Genomic DNA, 21052 nt, shown 5'->3' with positions numbered 1-21052 from the left:
GTTTCCTTTGATGTTGGTAGTGTAGTGGTCCAAATATCTATGCTATAAATACCGTTCATACTGCATATATATTATTTCATATCAGTGGTGGGCCGTCAGGGCCAGCAAGGCCTTCTCTGCTGGCCTAAACATCATCAGAATATATATATATATATATGTATGTATGTATGCAGGCACATGCACAGACACTTTGGGGGGCAGGTGCTCAAACCAAAAACAAGGGCATCCATCGCCAAAAACGTTTTCTGACAGAGTTGAAACATAAGCAGCATTACACTAATTATGCGGTCCTCGACGTGCGTCTCCTCTTGGCAGGATTTGGACAGCTAGCTTACATTTTCCTTATGAATAAATATGAATTATTACATGGCAACAACATTACAAGCGTTCTGATTGAACAGTACAAGCATTCTGAAAAAACCCTGTCAGATATCAAAACACATTTGGAGGGAATTGATGACAGAGAAACTCTACAGCTGCTCATACTGAAGGTACTCTGTATCATCTGGCCAGATACAGATAAAAGGCCACATAGTGTATAATCAATGCTATGATGGCTCCATGTAGTTTCATTAATATCTTGCTGTAGGCTAATACTAATATTACTGCTATTTGTTAAGTGTTGAAAAAGTTGGTAAAAAGTGAACCATACAGATGTTTTATTTATTACTATTATAGATCAATATACCAGTATTGTATTTATGGTATCATATTGTTTTTATGGTATTGTATCGAATTCTGGTATCGAGTATCATGATATTTATGGCAGGTATCGTATCATAATCGTGACAACCAGGTAGAGGCAGAACAGACTCAAGAGTCATGGCTCAGCAGAGCATGCAAGGCCCAAAAAAGGAAGTTGGTTCATGAATGACTTTAACCATGTTATGTATATTAGTTATTACTATTATTATAGGGCCCGAACACTGACTTAGTCAGAACAGAGGACCTACTGTCCCCCCCTTGTCACCTTTTTTACCCCTCATGAGTTTGCAGGTGTGAATATGCGGGCCCAGCTGACGTCATTATCACAGTTGCCAGCAGCAGATATGTGCGGACTAGCTGCTCTGCACTGGCTCCCCGTAAAATCGAGAATCACTTTTAAAATTCTTCTCTTAACCTACAAAGCCTTGATTGGTGATGCTCCATCATAGCTTAAGGAGCTTGTAGTACCATATTGCCCCACTAGAGAGCTACGCTCACTAAATGCGGGACTACTTGTAGTTCCTAGAGTCTTACAAAGTAGAATGGGAGCCAGAGCCTTTAGTTATCAAGCTCCTCTTCTATGGAACCAGCTTCCACCTTCAGTCCGGGAGGCAGACACAGTCACCTCGTTTAAGAGTAGTGTTGGTAATCGTGATGCCAAATATGTGGGTTATTTCATGTCCCTTGAGATGATGATGAAGAAGAAGTTTCGAGCGACACAGTACTTGATAAGAACACAAAGTTTATTCTACAAGGTACAGGCCGAAGACAGACATCTAGAATGACTGGAAACTTTCAGGGTCCGGATGAGAAAGTTCAATGGTTTATCATGTTGCCACGGGTTATATAGACAGAGGAAAGAGGAGGCGTTCATCTTATGGGCTGGCAATGGTTTCGAGCGGGCTTCTAGCCCCCCCTCCCATGATCTCATGCTACCTAATGTAAACCATCTGGTCCAGCTCTAAGCAATGGTATTCTATACCATGGACACCTTGTGGGCCTCTGGGATCTTTAAGAGCTGTAATGCAAAATACACGACATATACCTCCCTTCGAGAGTTAATAAACTCTCGACAACAAACAAACAACCAATGCAAACATACAGGTGTATTATCATGACAAAATTACCACCTCGTCCTACAGTAAAGTTCTAACATTACTGTGACTGTATGAAGTGTAAAAGTGGTGTAAAATGAAGTATTTAATGTGAAATTGAAAAACCTGTCGGGCAGTTATCTTTTCTTGCAATATCAATTAAACAATGTAAACAGGAAAATTCTTTCACGGTCCCTCTGCCAAGGCAACCTTAAATCGAACTCCATACCACTGAAATAAGGAATGTTTAGCAAACTGTGTAGGGAAATGATTCAAACGAATACACCTGGAATTTCTCAGCAAATAATAACGAAATAATAATGTCCAGGATCAAGTTGGTCAACCCATCGCCTCTCCCCATGGACCTATCCCTGCCTAATCACCTCTGTCCCTAAACGTCACGATAAGAAAACATCTGAGATTCCATTATATTCACCAAACAACAGAAAATATCGCTTCCCCAACAATTAACACCTAAACAAGAAAATTCATTTTTAATATTACTAATATTTCATATACGAGAAGACATATCACTGCAGTTCTTCAGCAGCCTTGACACTCGTCTTCTCCTCGATGATCCGGATGTCTCATCACCAGTTCTCGTTCAAAGTTCTTCAGGTCACTCGTCATGTTCACGTTTTGAGAGGCTGGTTTCATTCAACACTGGAGTCCCTCAGCACTCCATCACCTCACAGTGGTTTCTCTAGAATGACAGAAGAGAACCAGTATCTTGCATACAGAACAGATGCAAATCAAAACATCAAACATGAATTATCACTAAACATTTTTGTCCCTTTAATATATTGTCATTTATTTTATCTCAATTCCCCACTCGGAACTCTTCAGAGTTCCGAAAGAGCAAAAAATCAAATCAAAAATGTTTTAGGATTCTAAGAATCATAAGATCTAAAAAATAAAAAATGTGTATTCTTTCACACCAAGATGCTGTTTAACTCCTAGTTTTTTCTCTAGAATTGTTTTCACCGTCTTATAGACACACTTTATTAGCATTTTGCTTGGCAACTTATTGAGCACTATTTTATTTTCAGCTAGACACGCTTCGTGCCATCGTGAGAATCTGTCTACAGCTGTTTAACAATTACAGAAGCATCTTCATTACAGTCACATCCTTGAGTGTAATATTGACCTTCAAGTTCACTACCGGTCCAATATTGTTCATGATCAAAGACTGGCTGTTGGTAGAAGGCAACTGGAACCACTGGATATGGCTCGAACGACTGGAACTCAGCTTGATTCGACTCCGGTTGTGGTGCAGGTTGATTTGATGGGGCCTGATTCTGCATCAGGGCCTGCTTCTTCTCAACCTTTTCACTCACCAGTTGTATTTGATTAAGTTTCCTGAGGGTCTCTCGATCTTGTTCTTTCAAATCGTCTCCCTTCTTCCGATACAGCTCCACCTGGTGGGCTATATGGTCTGTGTACACCAGTGGTCCCCAAACTACGGCCCGCGGGCCGGATCCGGCCCGCCTCCCCATTTGGACCGGCCCCCTGAACAATACCAGAGACGCGTTCCGATTTATTATTTTTTTCACCTGGCCCGCTGCCGTTGAGATTGCAGTGAGACGCGGAGAAAATGTGGAGTGGTGCTCTTTGCAATAGAACATCTTTGATGTGACGTGTCGCGTCTCGGCCAATCAGCGTTCAGATGTCCACAGCGTTTTGGAAGTTAGCTTGGATGTTAGTCCGCGACATCTGCTGCCGTCACGCTGCACGGTGTAGCGATACTAACAAAGTACCCGTACATTAAAAACGATGTGATTTAGCATATTTTTAGTATCGATACTTCATTAAAAGAGCGATCAGAGCGCACGCGCTGCTTCGCTCCGTTAAATGCTGTCTGCACGTGCATGCACTCACAGGCATCCAGGATTTTTCCTGGGTCAAAATGAGTCTTCGGTGCACCGTCTACTCGTGCAAGTCGAGCTGTTGAGTGAGTGATCAGCAGCTGGCCGCTCGGTCCATTCACGCACCTCACAGTTGCGTATTGATCAGACAAGAAGACACGCTTATCTACTCCAGTGTTATCCCTACTATTATAACAGGGTGAAATCTCCACCCCCCACTCTGTAATCCCCCCCCCCCCCCATATTTTTAGTATCGATACTACATTAAAAGAGCGATCAGAGCACACGCGCTGCTCCGTTAAATGCTGTCTGCACGCGAGCGTGAGTGATGCGCGCGCACCACTCAGCCGTGATGCGCGCGCACAGGTGAGCACCCCCCCCCCGGCTGGCCCTCCAGCAGACAAGGCAAACGTTATGTGGCCCTCACAGGAAAAAGTTTGGGGACCCCTGGTGTACACACTCTTCTTCATGTTTCCAAGGCCAACCACCTCTGCCAATCTGCTTCGCACTGGCAACGGCAACCCCATCAGGATTTTGCCTCTCAAAATCGATTTGTCCATAAGATTTTGTTCTGGATCATTACCTGTGACATTCATCCACGTTTGATGAGACCTCGAAACAAAGGATCTGGGATTTTCCTCCAGTCCGAGTGGTTCAATCAAAATATTGGCTGGATCTACGTTCGTCGGGAATGTTTCTTTCAATGCTCTGAACACTCGACCTCGACTCGCAGCAAACAGGTCTGAATCATTCACACTTGTTCCTACGTATTGATTAAGTCCAGCTTTCTCTAAAATTTCTTCCATACTGTAAACGCCAACGACATTAGCCAGTAGCTTCTTAATATCCCCCATCGCAGGAAGATCTCCGACCAAAATCTGTTCTAGTTTTGCAATCCAAGGATGCGCACCATCTTCGATAATGGGAAGCTTCTCAAGTATGGCTGACATATCGGTGCTCTGCAATGGTCTATATTCAAAACCTTGTTCTCTGATGATCACTGGGAACATGCTTCTTGGTGCTGGCACTTTATTAGATTGCAGTAACTCTCTCTTTATGGGCTGCAACTCTCTGACCTCACTCAAAGTCATCTGGGAGTCTTCTTCATCATTGTATTCCTCCTCGCTGTCGTCTGCCTCTTCTGCTCTGCTCCACTTGGCTTTGGGGTCGCAACCCCCCTTGACCTCTTCCTGATCACTCTCGTCACTGATCTGAGGACGCCCCTTCTGACTGGACACTGAGACCTGAGGACAGACTGTCTTGGGATACATTACTGACGCAGTTGCAATCATTTTCTGTCCCTCATCTGCAAATAGCTGGAGAACTCCAAGCTCGAGTTGTCTCTTTTCTTTGCGTTTCTTTCCCTGGTGTCCCTGCTTCTGTTCTGCCTTGTAGGTAGATACAAGTACATGCATTATTTTAATTACATCTGGATTAAGTGTCCCCTCCAAGGGCCATGGTCGGTCAATTTGAGGCCATCGTTTAGACCATTTCTCAGAGATCTTCGCAACGTTTGTGACGCTGCTGATTAAAGGATTATTCCTCTGCACTACATCGACAGGAGTAATCAGCTTTGGATTGTTAATGCACTTTTTTCCCATTATTCTGTTTTTATTTGTCTTTATTCTGTATTTCTAATTAATTAATCAATTAAATCAATTAACCAATTAAATTAATTAACCAATTAACCAATGATCAATCAGCTGGAAAGCCTTCTATTTATTTAGTTATTCTTCTTTTAAAACTGACTACAGCATTTAGTCTTCATGTGTTATGCAAACAGATCGATATTCTCATAAGTCTAAGTTTGACAAATGCAGGGTTTGTTGCTCAAGGAGTTTGTGCAAAGTTAGTACAGGCCTCTTTTTCATCAGCTGCACATCGGTGACGTCAGCACGTCAGTCAGCACGTCAGTCAGCGGCCACGCCCTGGACTGGCTCCTTGATGTCAACGCCTCTACTCCTTCAGAGTCCAAATCTCATTCATCGTGCATGAACAAAAGGAAAGAAATATGAAATGATTAGGTTCTATCATCAGCATGTAACCTTCATTAAATTCTTCAAATTAAAACAAAAACAACACAAAACAAAACCTATTTTTAGATTTAATAAGTGCAGTTCACACAAAAAATTCCCTCTCAACAGAACTGTGTGTTTTTTCCCACGGAATGCATGGCGAGGTGAGACAGATTACTTCCATCTGTGTAACCAAACACCTTTCACTCCCAGTCCACCCCAGGACCTCCTTGGCCTTTAGACGTAAGGATTAAGATGGGGGGATGGACCACCAGGGGGCGATCACGAGTCTACCTAAAGGTCCTTGTTCTCCTTGCGGCCCAGCGCTAGACCACTAGTCTAACTCAAAGTCCTTGCTCTCCTTTATTTATTTAATTTTACGAAGTGTCTCTCCCCCCTAGTTGGGCTCACGCACCCTTCCTAAAGGAGCTTATTTAATTTTATGACTGCTAGTGTAGCTATTCCTCAAGGAAGCTCATGTTTAAACTAATCAATATCTCATTAACTAGCTAGTCTCCTCAACAGGACGCTCATGCTTCTCTTTATGTTCTCTGTAGATTAAATGTGTGAGGCGTGCTTAGTTTCATTCGCACATATTTCCCACACATCCCTCAAAGACATCTGGAAATCATATTAGTCCATACACACACATGCGCGCACGTCATTCTGCATTCCTCAAATTCACACAGGCGCGCTCACGCGGTAGTTGCAAATGCTCTGCCTTTTTTTCCTTCCTCCCAAACGTGATCAGGCAATGTGCCTACACGTCGCACAAATGGCTATTTTCTTTCCTAAAATCAGTCATTTATATCATTCATCCGTATTAGCATGCTCTTGCCGCTTGTTCCTCTCTTAAGGTTTAATTTCTGCTACCGTCCGAGACTTCATTTCCGATGAGAGGCTGCTTCGTGCATTTATTCGTCAATAACCGCAGAGTGGGAGCATACAATCGTACTTTATTTCTCAATCTCGTTAAGCCAGTACTAATTTCTTTAGACTATGTTCTATCCGATTTAAGCAGCTCTATGATCATTTTACTTTAGGTCCTTTAACCTTTCTCTGAATCTCTCTCTTAATCTCTTTGCACACATTTAACTTCTATTAACTTCTTGTCCTACCTTTATTACTTCAAATAACCTAACCTGGCCTGGATCTAACCTGACCTAACCTGGATCCAGGTTTATCTTAATTTGTCTCTTTTATCTTTTCCTACCTGGCTATTCAGCAAAATGTTATTCAGTGATTAATTTTCACGCGTCTTAATGTTAAAACAAATCAAAGGCCTTATTTTTGAATAATCTGCACCTACTAATTAACACACTTATAATAACATTTGCTATTCTACAACTCTTTTACTTTAATCCTACTCCCCACTTCTGTGCATTCTTTGCGCAGATCAAATTAAAATTTAACACGAAAAACAACTTCAAAACATCAATCTCAGTCAGACACTCTCCCACAAAAGAGAAAAAAGTTCTTTCACGGTGCACAAACTTACAGCCACACCCTCCACAGCACACAACAGCTCCAATTATCGCGTTTAAATGAAGCCAAGATGCTCACCGTGAGAGAATGTGAATGATGCTGCAGGTCTGTCCATCCGGGTCTGTTCGGACGCCAAATATGTTGGTAATCGTGATGCCAAATATGTGGGTTATTTCATGTCCCTTGAGATGATGATGAAGAAGAAGTTTCGAGCGACACAGTACTTGATAAGAACACAAAGTTTATTCTACAAGGTACAGGCCGAAGACAGACATCTAGAATTACTGGAAACTTTCAGGGTCCGGATGAGAAAGTTCAATGGTTTATCATGTTGCCACGGGTTATATAGACAGAGGAAAGAGGAGGCGTTCATCTTATGGGCTGGCAATGGTTTCGAGCGGGCTTCTAGCCCCCCCTCCCATGATCTCATGCTTCCTAATGTAAACCATCTGGTCCAGCTCTAAGCAATGGTATTCTATACCATGGACACCTTGTGGGCCTCTGGGATCTTTAAGAGCTGTAATGCAAAATACACGACAGTAGACTGAAGACTTTCCTCTTTGACAGAGCTTATAGTTAGGGCTGAATCAGGTTCACCTGGTCCAGCCCCTTGATATGCTGCTATAGGCTTATAGCTGCCGGGGGACGTTTTTGGATGCACTGAGAACCTATCTCCTCTTTTTTTCTCTCCTTAAGGATGAATTTTCATCTCTCAATCACACGTTACTAACTCTGCTTTCTCCCCGGAGTCCTTTTGACTTCACGTCTCATGGGGTCATCGGACCCTATGAGACGGCATATATATATACAGGACTGTCTCAGAAAATTAGAATATTGTGATAAAGTTCTTTATTTTCTGTAATGCAATTAAAAAAACAAAAATGTCATGCATTCTGGATTCATTACAAATCAACTGAAATATTGCAAGCCTTTTATTCTTTTAATATTAATATTTTTTAATTGCATTACAGAAAATAAAGAACTTTATCACTAGATTCTAATTTTCTGAGACAGTCCTGTATATATCTTTATTCCAGACTCATGGGTCCATAAAACAACAAACACAAATACAACAACAATATATAAAATACAATAAGAGGACACCGGTCCAGCCAATCACTCGTGATTAAAAAACATACAAACATTTGTTCCATTGCTTCCAGAAACAAGACGAATACTTGGTATCACTCAGTGCTGGGTCAGCCAAGGTTTTTATAACTACATTTTCTGAGACACTTAGTCGACATTTAAATTTATACATAAAATTCCTCAAAACAGCATGAAAAGTGGGAACATTCCGGCTCACAAACATCTGACTTGCACTTGTCCATCTCGGAAGCTTGAGCAGGATTCTGAAGGCATCATTGTAAGCCACCTGCATCTTTTTCATTTTCCCTTTACTATAACTGCACCACAGGTGGGCTGTATACAGAGGAGTACAGTAGGCTCGAAACAGAGCAGTTTTAACGTCTTCTGTACACATGTGAAATTTACGTGCCAGCATGTTGGCTTGTGCATACAGTTTGCAACACTGCCGCTGCACATCGTCATCATCACTGAGGTCATTCCTGATGATGTGACCCAAATACCTATATTTCTGAACCACATTTAGCTCCTGGTCTCCCAAAAAGAGATCCTATCTGCTGATGGATCATCGAGGTCTGGGTCGTGGAATTCCTGCTACCAACTACGCCACTGCCCTGTTGAGACTCCGCCCACTCCTCCTCTCTACCGCCATCTGCCTGATGGATCGTGGAGGTCTCCATCGTGGAATATGCCTACTACGAACTATTCAGTGGCGGGCCGTCAGGGCCAGCAAGGCCTTCTCTGCTGGCCTAAACATCATCAGAATATATATTTTTTTCTAAATATATTTGCCCACAAATATGTATTCAATTATTTCCCAGAGTAAGAGTTATTCTCTTCATTTCATAGCGTTCCTCTTGGTTTCGCTGCTGCCAGCGCCAGGTTGAGATTTGGAGGGCTGGTCTTTATGTTAGATCTTTTATCCAATCATATTCAGCCATCGTGTGTTGCCAGGGGGCTAACATCTGCCCTTAGGCCTTCAGAATCAACATTGCGGGCGCTGGTAGCTTAAAGTGAATGGGAATGAACATTTTGTGTCAACCAATCAGCTTTAGAGTTGGCTCCTCTAGGCCTTCTAGAAGGCCCCGGAACCGGCACAGGAGCAGCTAGCAGGCGTAGTGCTGCACGTCTTTTGATTGGATTACCAATATTGAGAGGCGGGTCCTATGGGCAGGTATATGCAGAACCTCTGAACTAGGAAACTGAATTTGATAAACGAAATAATTCGCGTACTAGTAAGCTGTTTGTTCAACCCACAATGGCGGAAGGAGGAGAAGATATCGATTTGGTCGAGGATATAATTATAAGGCCATTCTCAACGAACTTTAAGACCGACGCCGACGCTACAAAGCCCGTCACAGGCGGGACAGGGGTTCGTTCGCCACTTTCAAAGTTCCAACTACGAGCGCTACCAACGGCTCAGGCTCCGAGAAGCTCTGCACACCGGACTGATGGGAATGCCTGTTGCAAGTGATCGATTTGGTGTTGGGAGCCACACTGGCTTTGCAAACTTGAGTTGTCTAACCGAGGCAGCAACGAGACACCAGAGTACGACTCGGCACCTACAAGCAACGGTGCTTTGAAAACTTTTGGGGACACGGAGCGGATCTACAGATCAACGAACAAGCGGCAGCGGAGCTGCACAACGAAAAGGTGAAGAACAAGAGGGACATATTGAAAAGACTCATTAATTGTGTCATGTGTTTGGGTAAACAGGAACTTTCATCTTCATCATATTTATATCGATGTATGTGTGTGTATTTATTAAATACACACACATACAGGACTGTCTCAGAAAATTAGAATATTGTGATAAAGTTCTTTATTTTCTGTAATGCAATTAAAAAAACAAAAATTTCATGCATTCTGGATTCATTACAAATCAACTGAAATATTGCAAGCCTTTTATTCTTTTAATATTGCTGATTATGGCTTACAGCTTAAGAAAACTCAAATATCCTATCTCTAAATATTAGAATATCATGAAAAAGTATACTAGTAGGGTATTAAACAAATCACTTGAATCGTCTAATTAACTAATTAACTTGGGCTATGGAAAAGAAGCACTGGACAGTTGCAGAGTGGTCCAAAGTCCTCTTTTCAGACGAAAGCAAGTGTTGTATTTCATTTGGAAGTCAAGGCGCCAGAGTCTGGAGAAAGGCTGGAGAGGCGCAAAATCCAAGTTGCTTGAAATCCAGTGTGAAGTTCCCACAGTCAGTGATGGTTTGGGGAGCCATGTCAGCTGCTGGTGTTGGTCCACTGTGTTTCATCAAGTCCAGAGTAAATGCAGCTGTGTACCAAGAGATTTTAGAGCACTACATGCTTCCGTCTGCTGAAAAGCTCTATGGAGATGAGGATTTCATTTTCCAGCATGATCTGGCACCTGCCCACAGTGCCAAAACCACCAGTAACTGGTGTACTGACCATGGCATTACTGTCCTCGATTGGCCTGCCAATTCCCCTGACCTGAACCCCATAGAGAATTTGTGGGGTATTATGAAGAAGAAGCTGAAAGACACCAGACCCAACAATGCAAATGAGCTAAAGGCCGCTATTGAAGCATCCTGGGCATCCATAAACCCTCAGCAATGCCACAGGCTGATTGCCTCCATGCCACGCCGCATTGATGCAGTAATCCGTGCAAAAGGATTCCCAACCAAGTACTGACTGCATTAATGGACATTTTCAAATGTTTGATTTTGTTTTGCTGTTATAAATCTATTTTTTTTACTTGGTCTGAGGAAATATTCTAATTTTATGAGATAGGATTTTAGAGTTTTCTTAAGCTGTAAGCCATAATCAGCAATATTAAAAGAATAAAAGGCTTGCAATATTTCAGTTGATTTGTAATGAATCCAGAATGCATGACATTTTTGTTTTTTTAATTGCATTACAGAAAATAAAGAACTTTATCACAATATTCTAATTTTCTGAGACAGTCCTGTACATCGATATAAATATACATATACATGTACGATACGATTCTCTGAATTCTCAGTGTAACTGAGGGTTTTACGTGACTTAATAACACAAGAAACACGACAACTTTATCTTTTTCCGTCTGCTCCTTCACAATAAAAGCCCCGCACCGGAACACTGGTGAACTAATATCTTACATTAGGTTGTTCAGCTGTAGTAAGACGACATTGAAGGCCTAGATAGAAAATGCACGGCCCGCCACTGGAACTATTCATACACTCTGTATATTCATTGAATGTATTTTAACTCTAAATCTGTCCTTCTATACACATTACATCTATTGCATCTGTCCATCCTGGAGAGGGATCCTCCTCTGTTGCTCTCCTGAAGGTTTCTTCCCTTTTTTCACCCTCAAGGGTTATTTGGGAGTTTTTCCTGATCCGATGTGAGGTTTTGGGGCAGGGATGTCTATGTGTACAGATTGTAAAGCACTCAGAGACAAATTTGTAATTTGTGAAATTGAGCTATACAAATAAACTGAATTGAATGTGTAGCTATGTTGTTCTCATTTAAGAAAATATGGTGGGGTGGAAATGGGAAATAATGCGCTTGGATTGAGAACTGAAAAGGGAAGTTAAACATTTTTAAAGTAGTCATAAAATGTAGTCTTATATTTTATTAACTTCCGTTTAAATAATTTATTCCATTTGAGTATTCGTTCATGCATAAATACAACATAACGATTCTTAGTTTTAGGTCATTTATACACTAATGAAAACACAGTTTTGCATATTATATTCCATTTGTGCCAATTAATTAAGACACTATTGATCTAAGTGAGGTGTATGGGCAAGAATAAGCATTAAATAAGACAATTTCATGACTGTTACCTGAATGCACACCGATCCGAATCCACAGAGGGATGCCGGGCAGGTGCTGCAACTCAAAGGTCCCTACAAATGCCAGGATGTCCAAGGCCATGTGGGCAATATCCACTGCATGCCTGTCACCATTGCGCTTGGGCAAACCTGAGGCAACCATGTACGCATCTCCTATCGTTTCAACCTAAGAGGCAAAAGATGCATAGCTTCATTATTACCTTTGAGCTCATCATTAGCTGTATTCCGTGAACAATGAAAACACAAACTTGATCATCAGAGTTTTAGATTAGAATTGAACAATTTAAAATCTAAGTGTTATCGCACAATATATCGGTCTTCGAAATACAAAAAGGAATACACCCAGAAATAGAGATAAGAAGTTGTCCCCACTGTGCTGCCAGCGCCCGCTTGACTTATGTACCTTGTACACGTCATGGTGGTCGAGGATGCTGTCAAAGTTCTTGTAGATGTCGTTGAGCATGTCCACCACCTCCATGGGGGTGCTGTAGTGGCAGAGGGTGGTGAATCCCACAATGTCGCTGAAGTAGATGGACACCTCCTCAAACAGCTCCGGTTCCACTTTGCCCGTCTCCTTCAGTGAATGCACCACTGGGCTGAGGACACACGGGGGTCGTGACACATACTGCTGTTAACTGATCGCTTTTAAAGACATTTTAATTGCTGTCAATTAGGTTCAGCTAAGGGAGTATCACAGGTACATGCAGATGACGCTTTGCCTTGAGCAGGGACAGGAAAGACAAAGACTATTTTTACCAATAGGACAAAAATTAGGAAAATAGGTACCATATTGGATATTTTTGCTCAAAAAACTTTCAAAAAGTCTCCTGTTTTCAGGATTCATGAAATGTGAAAGACCCTCAGGACACAATGGAGAAAAATCTAAATAAACAAGAGAAAGAAAAGGAGATGAATCAAAAAGTCTTCAATACGAGGCAAATATATAACACACTCAACAAATGTTCCTGGTTTGTTGTTTTGTCAGTTCGGGCACTTGAAACAATAAACATTCGGTCCTTTATAGGACAAGTTAAAAAGATGTTTTCAGCAGATACACAAGCGGACCCAGGAAGCAGCATGAAGTTGAGGTGATCCGCTCTGTCCCTCTCCGCTTTGTACAAAGAGGTTCTCTCCTCCACCAGATGCTCCAGAGTTCTGGAGTACATCTGCAAGCGGCGGATCAGGTTGTCCATGTACGTCTCACTGCCTTGGTTGTGCCGGTTACTGTTGCAAAATAAAAATATAGACAACATTACAAATACTGTTTGTGTGACTGAATGAATGAATCACAATAAAAGAGTATAGTGCAGCAGGACCTCAATGAACGGGGTTACACACACAACCGGGCCAGAAGTATGTGGACATTCCCATTTTTCATAGTTCTAATTATTGTACATTTTAACACCACAGCATATGATGTAAGCCATGATATATTACATCAGTTTAGTCGAGTACAGTATCGACACAAATTTAGACAAAAACGTTTATTTAAAGTTTGTTGTGGTATAGCCTGACTGGCTTGTCCTACACAGGCCAGTCGTGTTCTGGTGTCCATCTAAACTTGGCCATGACGTGTATTTAGTGAAATAATTGATAATCTGATTAAATGAATGTGTGGTGGGGACGTACCCGAAAATCTTACCCAGAGTGACCTCTATTCTCTTAAAATCTGGCCTTCTGTCTGGGTCTTCATCCCAGCAGATTTGTATCAGCATGAACAGCTGTACACACACACACACACACACACGAAGAGGGACAAAGAGGAAGGGAGTGTATGGCTTTCTTTATCTTACTTTTATGAGTCCAAGCAGCTTTATTGTATAAACCACGATCAGAGTGTGTGACTCTCTTACCTCCACCTGTTTTTCTGATGCGCCGTCAAAGGTGAGGTCCGGTCTGAAGACGTTCATCCCACTGGTGTAATTCACTCTGTAGATCTTCTCTAAGGGATTGGATAAAGACAATCAATGTGATCCTGTGTGTAAACTGTCGTAAGCTGACAGGGTTCGTTTGGCAGCTTCATGGATTGCCAGATCGTCGAGGCCTACCTGCAGGATCAGAGCAGCACTCCGTGTAGAACGGACTCCGCCTCGACACGATCTCATGAACAATGATGGCATAGCTGTAGACGTCGCCTTTTTGAGACACCCCATCTTTACGAAGATGCTCCGGGGCAGTGTACACATCTGAGAGGAGAGGAGAGGAGATGAGATGAGAGTAGAAGAGAGGAGAGGAGATGAGACGAGATGAGACTAGAGGAGAGTAGATGAGACGAGAGGAGGCGAGACAAGAGGAGACGAGACGGGAGGAGAGGAGAGGAGACGAGAGGAGACGAGAGGAGAGGAAATGAGAGTAGAGTCGAGAAGATGAGACGAGAGGAGAGTAGAGTAGAGGAGACGAGAGGAGTAGAGGAGACGAGGCGAGAGGAGACGAGAGGATGACTCTATCCTCGGAGTGTTTAGATCAAGGATGTGCCTCGGAGGTGATGAACTCACCTCTGCCGGGCTTCAGGATGGTGTGACAGCCAAAGTCGGTGATCTTGACCACCATGCGGTTGTCGACCACACAGTTGGTGGACCGTGGACCTGGATGTTACTGGAGTGGAGATAGGACATGCCCTGTACATACACGGAGGAGGAGGAGGACACTGGTGACCTGGATGGTTATTCAGATTTGTTATGTTAAACATCCCCCACTAAAGTAAAATACACCATTAACCAACCGATTGTCTTTGAAACACATTCAACAAATCACGACTATGTCTATTAAGAAACATCGAAGAAACTACATTTTAATAAACATCAGGAAAATAGTTGCTAAAAAATATATTATAATGGTATTAATTGGTGTAGAAATAAATGTAAAAAAACCTTTGGTAACAAAAACAAACAATACCTTTGCGATGTCATAGATGACTGATGTCTTGAACTCGTTGTCCATGAAGGTTTCATCCGGGTATGAGATCCTGTCATTCAGAATGTGCTGGGGGGGGAAACAGGTTCATATCGTGTCACTTTCACCACTCTACCTTCATCGGTTCAGTGAACATGTCATGATCCGGCGTCTTTGTGTCTTGTTTTGTGTCTTATTTCTTGTCCCTGTCTCTCATGTCATCTGTTTCCCTGCATTTCCTGTCCCTGTGATCATCTGCCCTGGTCCTGATTGTTTCCTCCTGTGTGATTGCTAGCCCCGCCCTCATTGTGTCCACCTGTGTCTCGTTCCCCGGTGTCCAATCACCTGCAGCTCCCTGTGTATTTAAACCCTGTTTGTCTCATTCTCCATGCAGTGTGGATTCGTATGGTTTAGTTCATGTCTGTGTGTGACCTGTTTTCTGTAAAGGATTAAATCTTCTGTGGAAACATTGTTGGCATTTGGGTCCAAGCTCTCTCTCTGGCTATGACATCCTGACAGAACATTGGTGTGTGTGTGTGTCTACGTGCATTCATGCATTCATGCACACACACCATTGGTGCTCTTTAAACTCTGTGTCGATGGCAGTGAAGTCATCGTGATAAAGGGAGGCCGCTGAGCGCTGTCATAAACATGTATGTCCGTACTGTGGTCACGTAATACGACGTGAAGTCAGAGTGTCATTGCACCAGAGTGTGCAATGCCGTTAGATGCACTGCTGCAGGATTCACACTGGAGGTTTAAAAAGCTTTAAAATATATGTAAGATAAAACAAGTAGATGGTATTTAAAATACTACGGGAGATAAGAGGCATGAGATAAACTATGGGGAAACAGTGATGACAGAAAGCTTGGGCTCTATAGATGCATTTCAGTCAGTCAGAACTATAACGCACAAAGATCTTCAAATGCGTTATGTTAATTGAATAAATGTGATATTTTTTACATTAATTTTATTGTATATGGATCCAGATTCGCATTGAAATACACACAACGATGAGACTATCTTGGGATACATGACCCAGGTCCTATAGTTACAATCTTGGGATACATGACCCAGGTCCTATAGTTACTATCTTGGGATACATGACCCATGCCCTATAGATTCTATCTTGGGACACATGACCCAGGCCCTATAGTTACTATCTTGGGATACATGACCCAGGTCCTATAGTTACTATCTTGGGATACATGACCCAGGTCCTATAGTTACTATCTTGGGATACATGACCCAGGCCCTATAGATTCTATCTTGGGATACATGACCCATGCCCTATAGATTCTATCTTGGGACACATGACCCAGGCCCTATAGTTACTATCTTGGGATACATGACCCAGGTCCTATAGTTACTATCTTGGGATACATGACCCAGGTCCTATAGTTACTATGTTGGGATACATGACCCATGCCCTATAGATTCTATCTTGGGATACATGACCCAGGCCCTATAGTTACTATCTTGGGATACATGACCCATGCCCTATAGATTCTATCGTGGGACACATGACCCAGGCCCTATAGTTACTATCTTGGGATACATGACCCAGGTCCTATAGTTACTATCTTGGGATACATGACCCAGGTCCTATAGTTACTATGTTGGGATACATGACCCAGGTCCTATAGATTCTATCTTGGGATACATGACCCAGGCCCTATAGTTACTATCTTGGGATACATGACCCAGGTCCTATAGTTACTATCTTGGGATACATGACCCAGGTCCTATAGTTACTATGTTGGGATACATGACCCATGCCCTATAGATTCTATCTTGGGATACATGACCCAGGCCCTATAGTTACTATCTTGGGATACATGACCCAGGTCCTATAGTTACTATCGTGGGACACATTCAATTCAATTCAATTCAGTTTATTTGTATAGCCCAATTTCACAAATTACAAATTTGTCTCGGAGTGCTTTACAATCTGTACACATAGACATCCCTGCCCCAAAACCTCACATCGGACCAGGAAAACTCCCAAATAACCCTTCAGGGGGAAAAAAAGGGAAGAAACCTGGAGGAGAGCAACAGAGGAGGATCCCTCTCCTAGGATGGACAGATGCAATAGATGTAATGTGTACAGAAGGACAGATTTAGAGTTAAAATACATTCAATGAATATGACAGAGTGTATGAATAGTTCATAGTAGGCATATTCCACGATGGAGACCTCCACGATCCATCAGGCAGATGGCGGTGGGAGGAGGAGTGGGGAGTCTCAACAGGACAGTGGCGTAGTCATGAGCAGGAATTTACGACCCAGACGATCCATCAGGCAGATAGATTTATGCCGCCTCATAGGGTCCGATGACCCCATGAGACGAAAGTCAAAAGGACTTCCGGGAGAAAGCAGAGTTAGTAACGTGTGATTGAGAGATGAAAATTCATCCTTAAGGAGAGAAAAAGAGGAGATAGGTACTCAGTGCATCCTAAACGTCCCCGCAGCTATAAGCCTATAGCAGCATATCAAGGGCTGGACCAGGGCAAACCTGATTCAGCCCTAACTATAAGCTCTGTCAAAGAGGAAGGTCTTAAGTCTACTCTTAAACGAGGTGACTGTGTCTGCCTCCCGGACTGAAATTGGAAGTTGGTTCCATAAAAGAGGAGCTTGATAACTAAAGGCTCTGGCTCCCATTCTACTTTTTAAGACTCTAGGAACTACAAGTAGTCCCGCATTTAGTGAGCGAGCTCTAGTGGGGCAATATGGTACGACAAGCTCCTTAAGATATGATGGAGCATCACCAATCAAGGCTTTGTAGGTTAAGAGAAGAATTTTAAAAGTGATTCTTGATTTTACTGGGAGCCAGTGCAGAGCAGCTAGTGCAGGAGTGATGTGATCTCTTTCTTAGTTTTAGTGAGAACACGAGCTGCAGCATTCTGGATCAACTGAGGGACCTAAGAGATTTATTAGAGCAGCCTGCTAATAAGGAGTTGCAGTAATCCAGTCTCAAGTAACGAACGCGTGAACCAATTTTTCTGCATCTTTTGAGACAAGATGTGCCTGATTTTTGAAATATTACGAGATGAAAGAATGCAGTCCTTGAGATTTGCTTTACGTGGAGTTAAAGGACAAGTCCCGATCAAAGATAACGCCAAGATTCTTTACAGTGGTGTTGGATGCCAGGGCAATGCCGTCTACAGAATCCACATCACCAGATAATTGATCTCTGAGGTGCTCAGGGCCGATTAAAATTATCGGTTTTGTCTGAGTTTAACATCAAGAAGTTGCAGGTCATCCATGTTTTTATGTCTTTAAGACATGCTTGAATTTTACAGAGTTGGTTGCTCTCTGGTTTTATCGATAAATATAGTTGAGTGTCATCTGCATAACAATGAAAGTTTATGGAGTGTTTCCTGATAATATTGCCCAAAGGAAGCATGTATAAGGTAAATAAAATTGGTCCAAGCACAGAACCTTGTGGAACTCCGTGATTAACGTTGGTGGTTATCGAGGCGCCATCGTTTACAAATACAAACTGAGATCGATCTGATAAATAGGATTTAAACCAAATTAGTGCCGTGCCTGAAATGCCAATCGACTGCTCCAGTCTCTGTAACAGGATGTCATGGTCAATGGTGTCGAATGCAGCACTAAGGTCTAACAAGACCAGGACAGAGAGGAGTCCTTTATCTGCTGCCATTAAGAGGTCATTTGTAATTTTCACCAGTGCCGCCTCGGTGCTGTGGTGTTTTCTAAATCCTGATTGAAATTTCTCAAATAAACTATTATGATGTAGAAAGTCGACAACTGATTTGGACCACTTTCTCAAGGATCTTGGAGAGGAAGGGAGGTTAGAGATCGGTCTGTAGTTAGCCAATACCTCTGGATCCAGAGTGGGCTTCTTCAGGAGAGGTTTAATAACAGCCACCTTGAAGGAGTGTGGTACGTGGCCTGTTAGCAGAGACACATTGATAATATCTAATAGAGCCGCCAATTAAAGGCAAAACGCCTTTAAGCAGCCTCGTCGGATGGGGTCCAAGAGACAGGTAGACGTGTTCAAGTAGAAACCGTTGAAAATAATTGGTCACGGTTGATAGGAGAAAATCCTCCAAATATACACCAGGGCATACAGCGGTTTCCAAGGCCATTCCACTTGAGAACAGATTGGCACTGGTTATGGGCAAGAGATTATTAATCTTGTCCCTAATAGTTAAAATATTTTCATTAAAGAAGTTCATAAAGTCATTACCACTAAGGTTTATAGGAATGCTCGCCCACAGAGCTGTGACTCTCTGTCAGCCTGGCTACAGTGCTGAAGAGAAACCTGGGTTGTTTTTATTTTTTCTATTATTGATGAGTAATAGGCTGCTCTGGCATTACGGAGGGCCTTCTTATATGTTTTAAGACTATCTCGCCAAACTAAGCGGGATTCTTCGAGATTAGTTGAACGCCATATGCTCAAGCTTTCGTGACGCTTGCTTCAGTTTCGGGTCTGAGGGTTATACCAGGAGCAAACCTCCTTCCTCACCGTCTTCTTCTTCAGAGGCTATCGAGTCCAGTGTCATTCTCAGTGAGCCTATGGCACTGTCAACAAGATGATCAATCTGGGACGGACTAAAGTTAGACCAGGAGTCCTCTGTTATATTGAGACGTGGTATCGAATCAAATACAGAAGGAATCGCTTTAAATTTAGCTACAGCACTATCAGTTAGACATCTAGTGTAGAAACTTTTGACTAACGGAGTACACCCGTAGTATAAATTCAAAAGTTATGAGGTTGTGGTCTGACAGAAGAGGATTCTGTGGGAAGACGCTCAAATGCTCAATGTCAACGCCATAAGTAAGAACAAGATCAAGCGGTGGCCAAAGCTGTGAGTGGTTTCTGTACTCTGACAGAAGCCAATCGAGTCCAACAAGGAGATGAATGCAGCACTAAGGCAATCATTATCAACATCCACATGGATATTAAAATCTCCAACAATAATAACTTTATCGGTTTTAAGAACCAAACTTGATATAAATTTGAGAATTCAGATATAAACCTGAATATGGACCTGGTGGCTGTACAGAATCACAAATCGAATTGGCTGTAGTGTTTTCCAGGTTGGATGTGAAAGACTAAGAACAAGGCTTTCAAATGAGGTGTAGTGTAATTTTGGTTGAGGATTAATTAATAGTCTCTATTCAAAGATGGCTGTTACTCTACCTCCTCGACCGTGCCTCGAGGAATGTGAGTATTAATATGACTTGGAGGAGTCGATTCATTCAGGCAGACATATTCTTCATGGCTCAGCCAGGTTTCAGTTAGGCAACATAAATCAATGTGATTATCTGATATTAAATCATTCAGTAACACAGCTTTAGATGACAGAGATCGAATATTTAGGAGACCACATTTAATAGACCTATTTTGTTGCACTGCTGAAATAATTGTGTTAACTTGTATAAGGTTATTGTGTACGACTCTCTCTGCTTACTTTTGATTTATTTAATTGAAGTGGCCGTGGGACAGACACAGTCTCTACTCTAAAGTCAAGGGTGGGTAACTGCTCGAATGGAAGAGCAGAGAAGGTGTTAAACTACAACTCTGCTCCCGGTTCCTGATCTGAACCCTGGGTTGTCATAGATTAAGTCCGTGATCAACTTGGTCATATTCGCAGAAATGAGACGCCTCCGTCCAACGTGGATGAATGCCGCCTCCTCATCAGATCAGGTTTTCCCAGAAAGTCTTCCAGTTGTCTACGTAGCCCACATTATTCGCTGGGCACCACCGACAGCCAGCGGTTGAAAGACGACATTCGCCATACAATTCGTCTGTCTGCAAATTTGGGAGAGGGCCAGAGAAAATTACGGTGTCCGACAACGCCTTGGCATAAGCACACACCGATTCCACATTAATTTTAGTGAGTTCCAGCGGTGGCTCGGCCATTACCACCGCGGTATTACAATCTGACTGTATCTCCGCTATCCTTAGCCAGCAGCTTCAAACAAGACTCCACGCCGCCCGCTCTGGCCCCCGGGAGGCACACGACTCTGGTCCGTGGCTTCGCTATTTTCACGCTCCTGACTATAGAGCTCCCGATAACCAGGGTGTGTTCCTCAGCGGTGTGTCGCTGAGCAGGAAA

General features: G+C 42.6%; 1 protein-coding gene across 1 annotated transcript; it reads right to left on the bottom strand.

The window, feature by feature from the left end:
- Positions 1-11920: 11920 nt before the first annotated feature.
- On the bottom strand, positions 11921-15065 carry LOC130188517 (guanylyl cyclase C-like; the record flags this gene model as incomplete). Its single annotated transcript, XM_056406907.1, is given in 9 exon segments — positions 11921-12234; positions 12472-12664; positions 13134-13292; positions 13698-13789; positions 13922-14010; positions 14117-14254; positions 14564-14644; positions 14647-14686; positions 14964-15065. Coding segments are annotated over 9 exon segments (1143 nt in total), but the record flags the coding sequence as incomplete, so codon positions are not given.
- Positions 15066-21052: the final 5987 nt, after the last annotated feature.

The sequence above is a fragment of the Pseudoliparis swirei genome, chromosome 23 (assembly GCF_029220125.1).
Source record: "Pseudoliparis swirei isolate HS2019 ecotype Mariana Trench chromosome 23, NWPU_hadal_v1, whole genome shotgun sequence".
Lineage (NCBI taxonomy): Eukaryota > Metazoa > Chordata > Actinopteri > Perciformes > Liparidae > Pseudoliparis > Pseudoliparis swirei.
The sequence above is the reverse complement of the archived record's forward strand: the minus strand, read 5'-3'. Positions and strand labels throughout refer to the sequence as shown.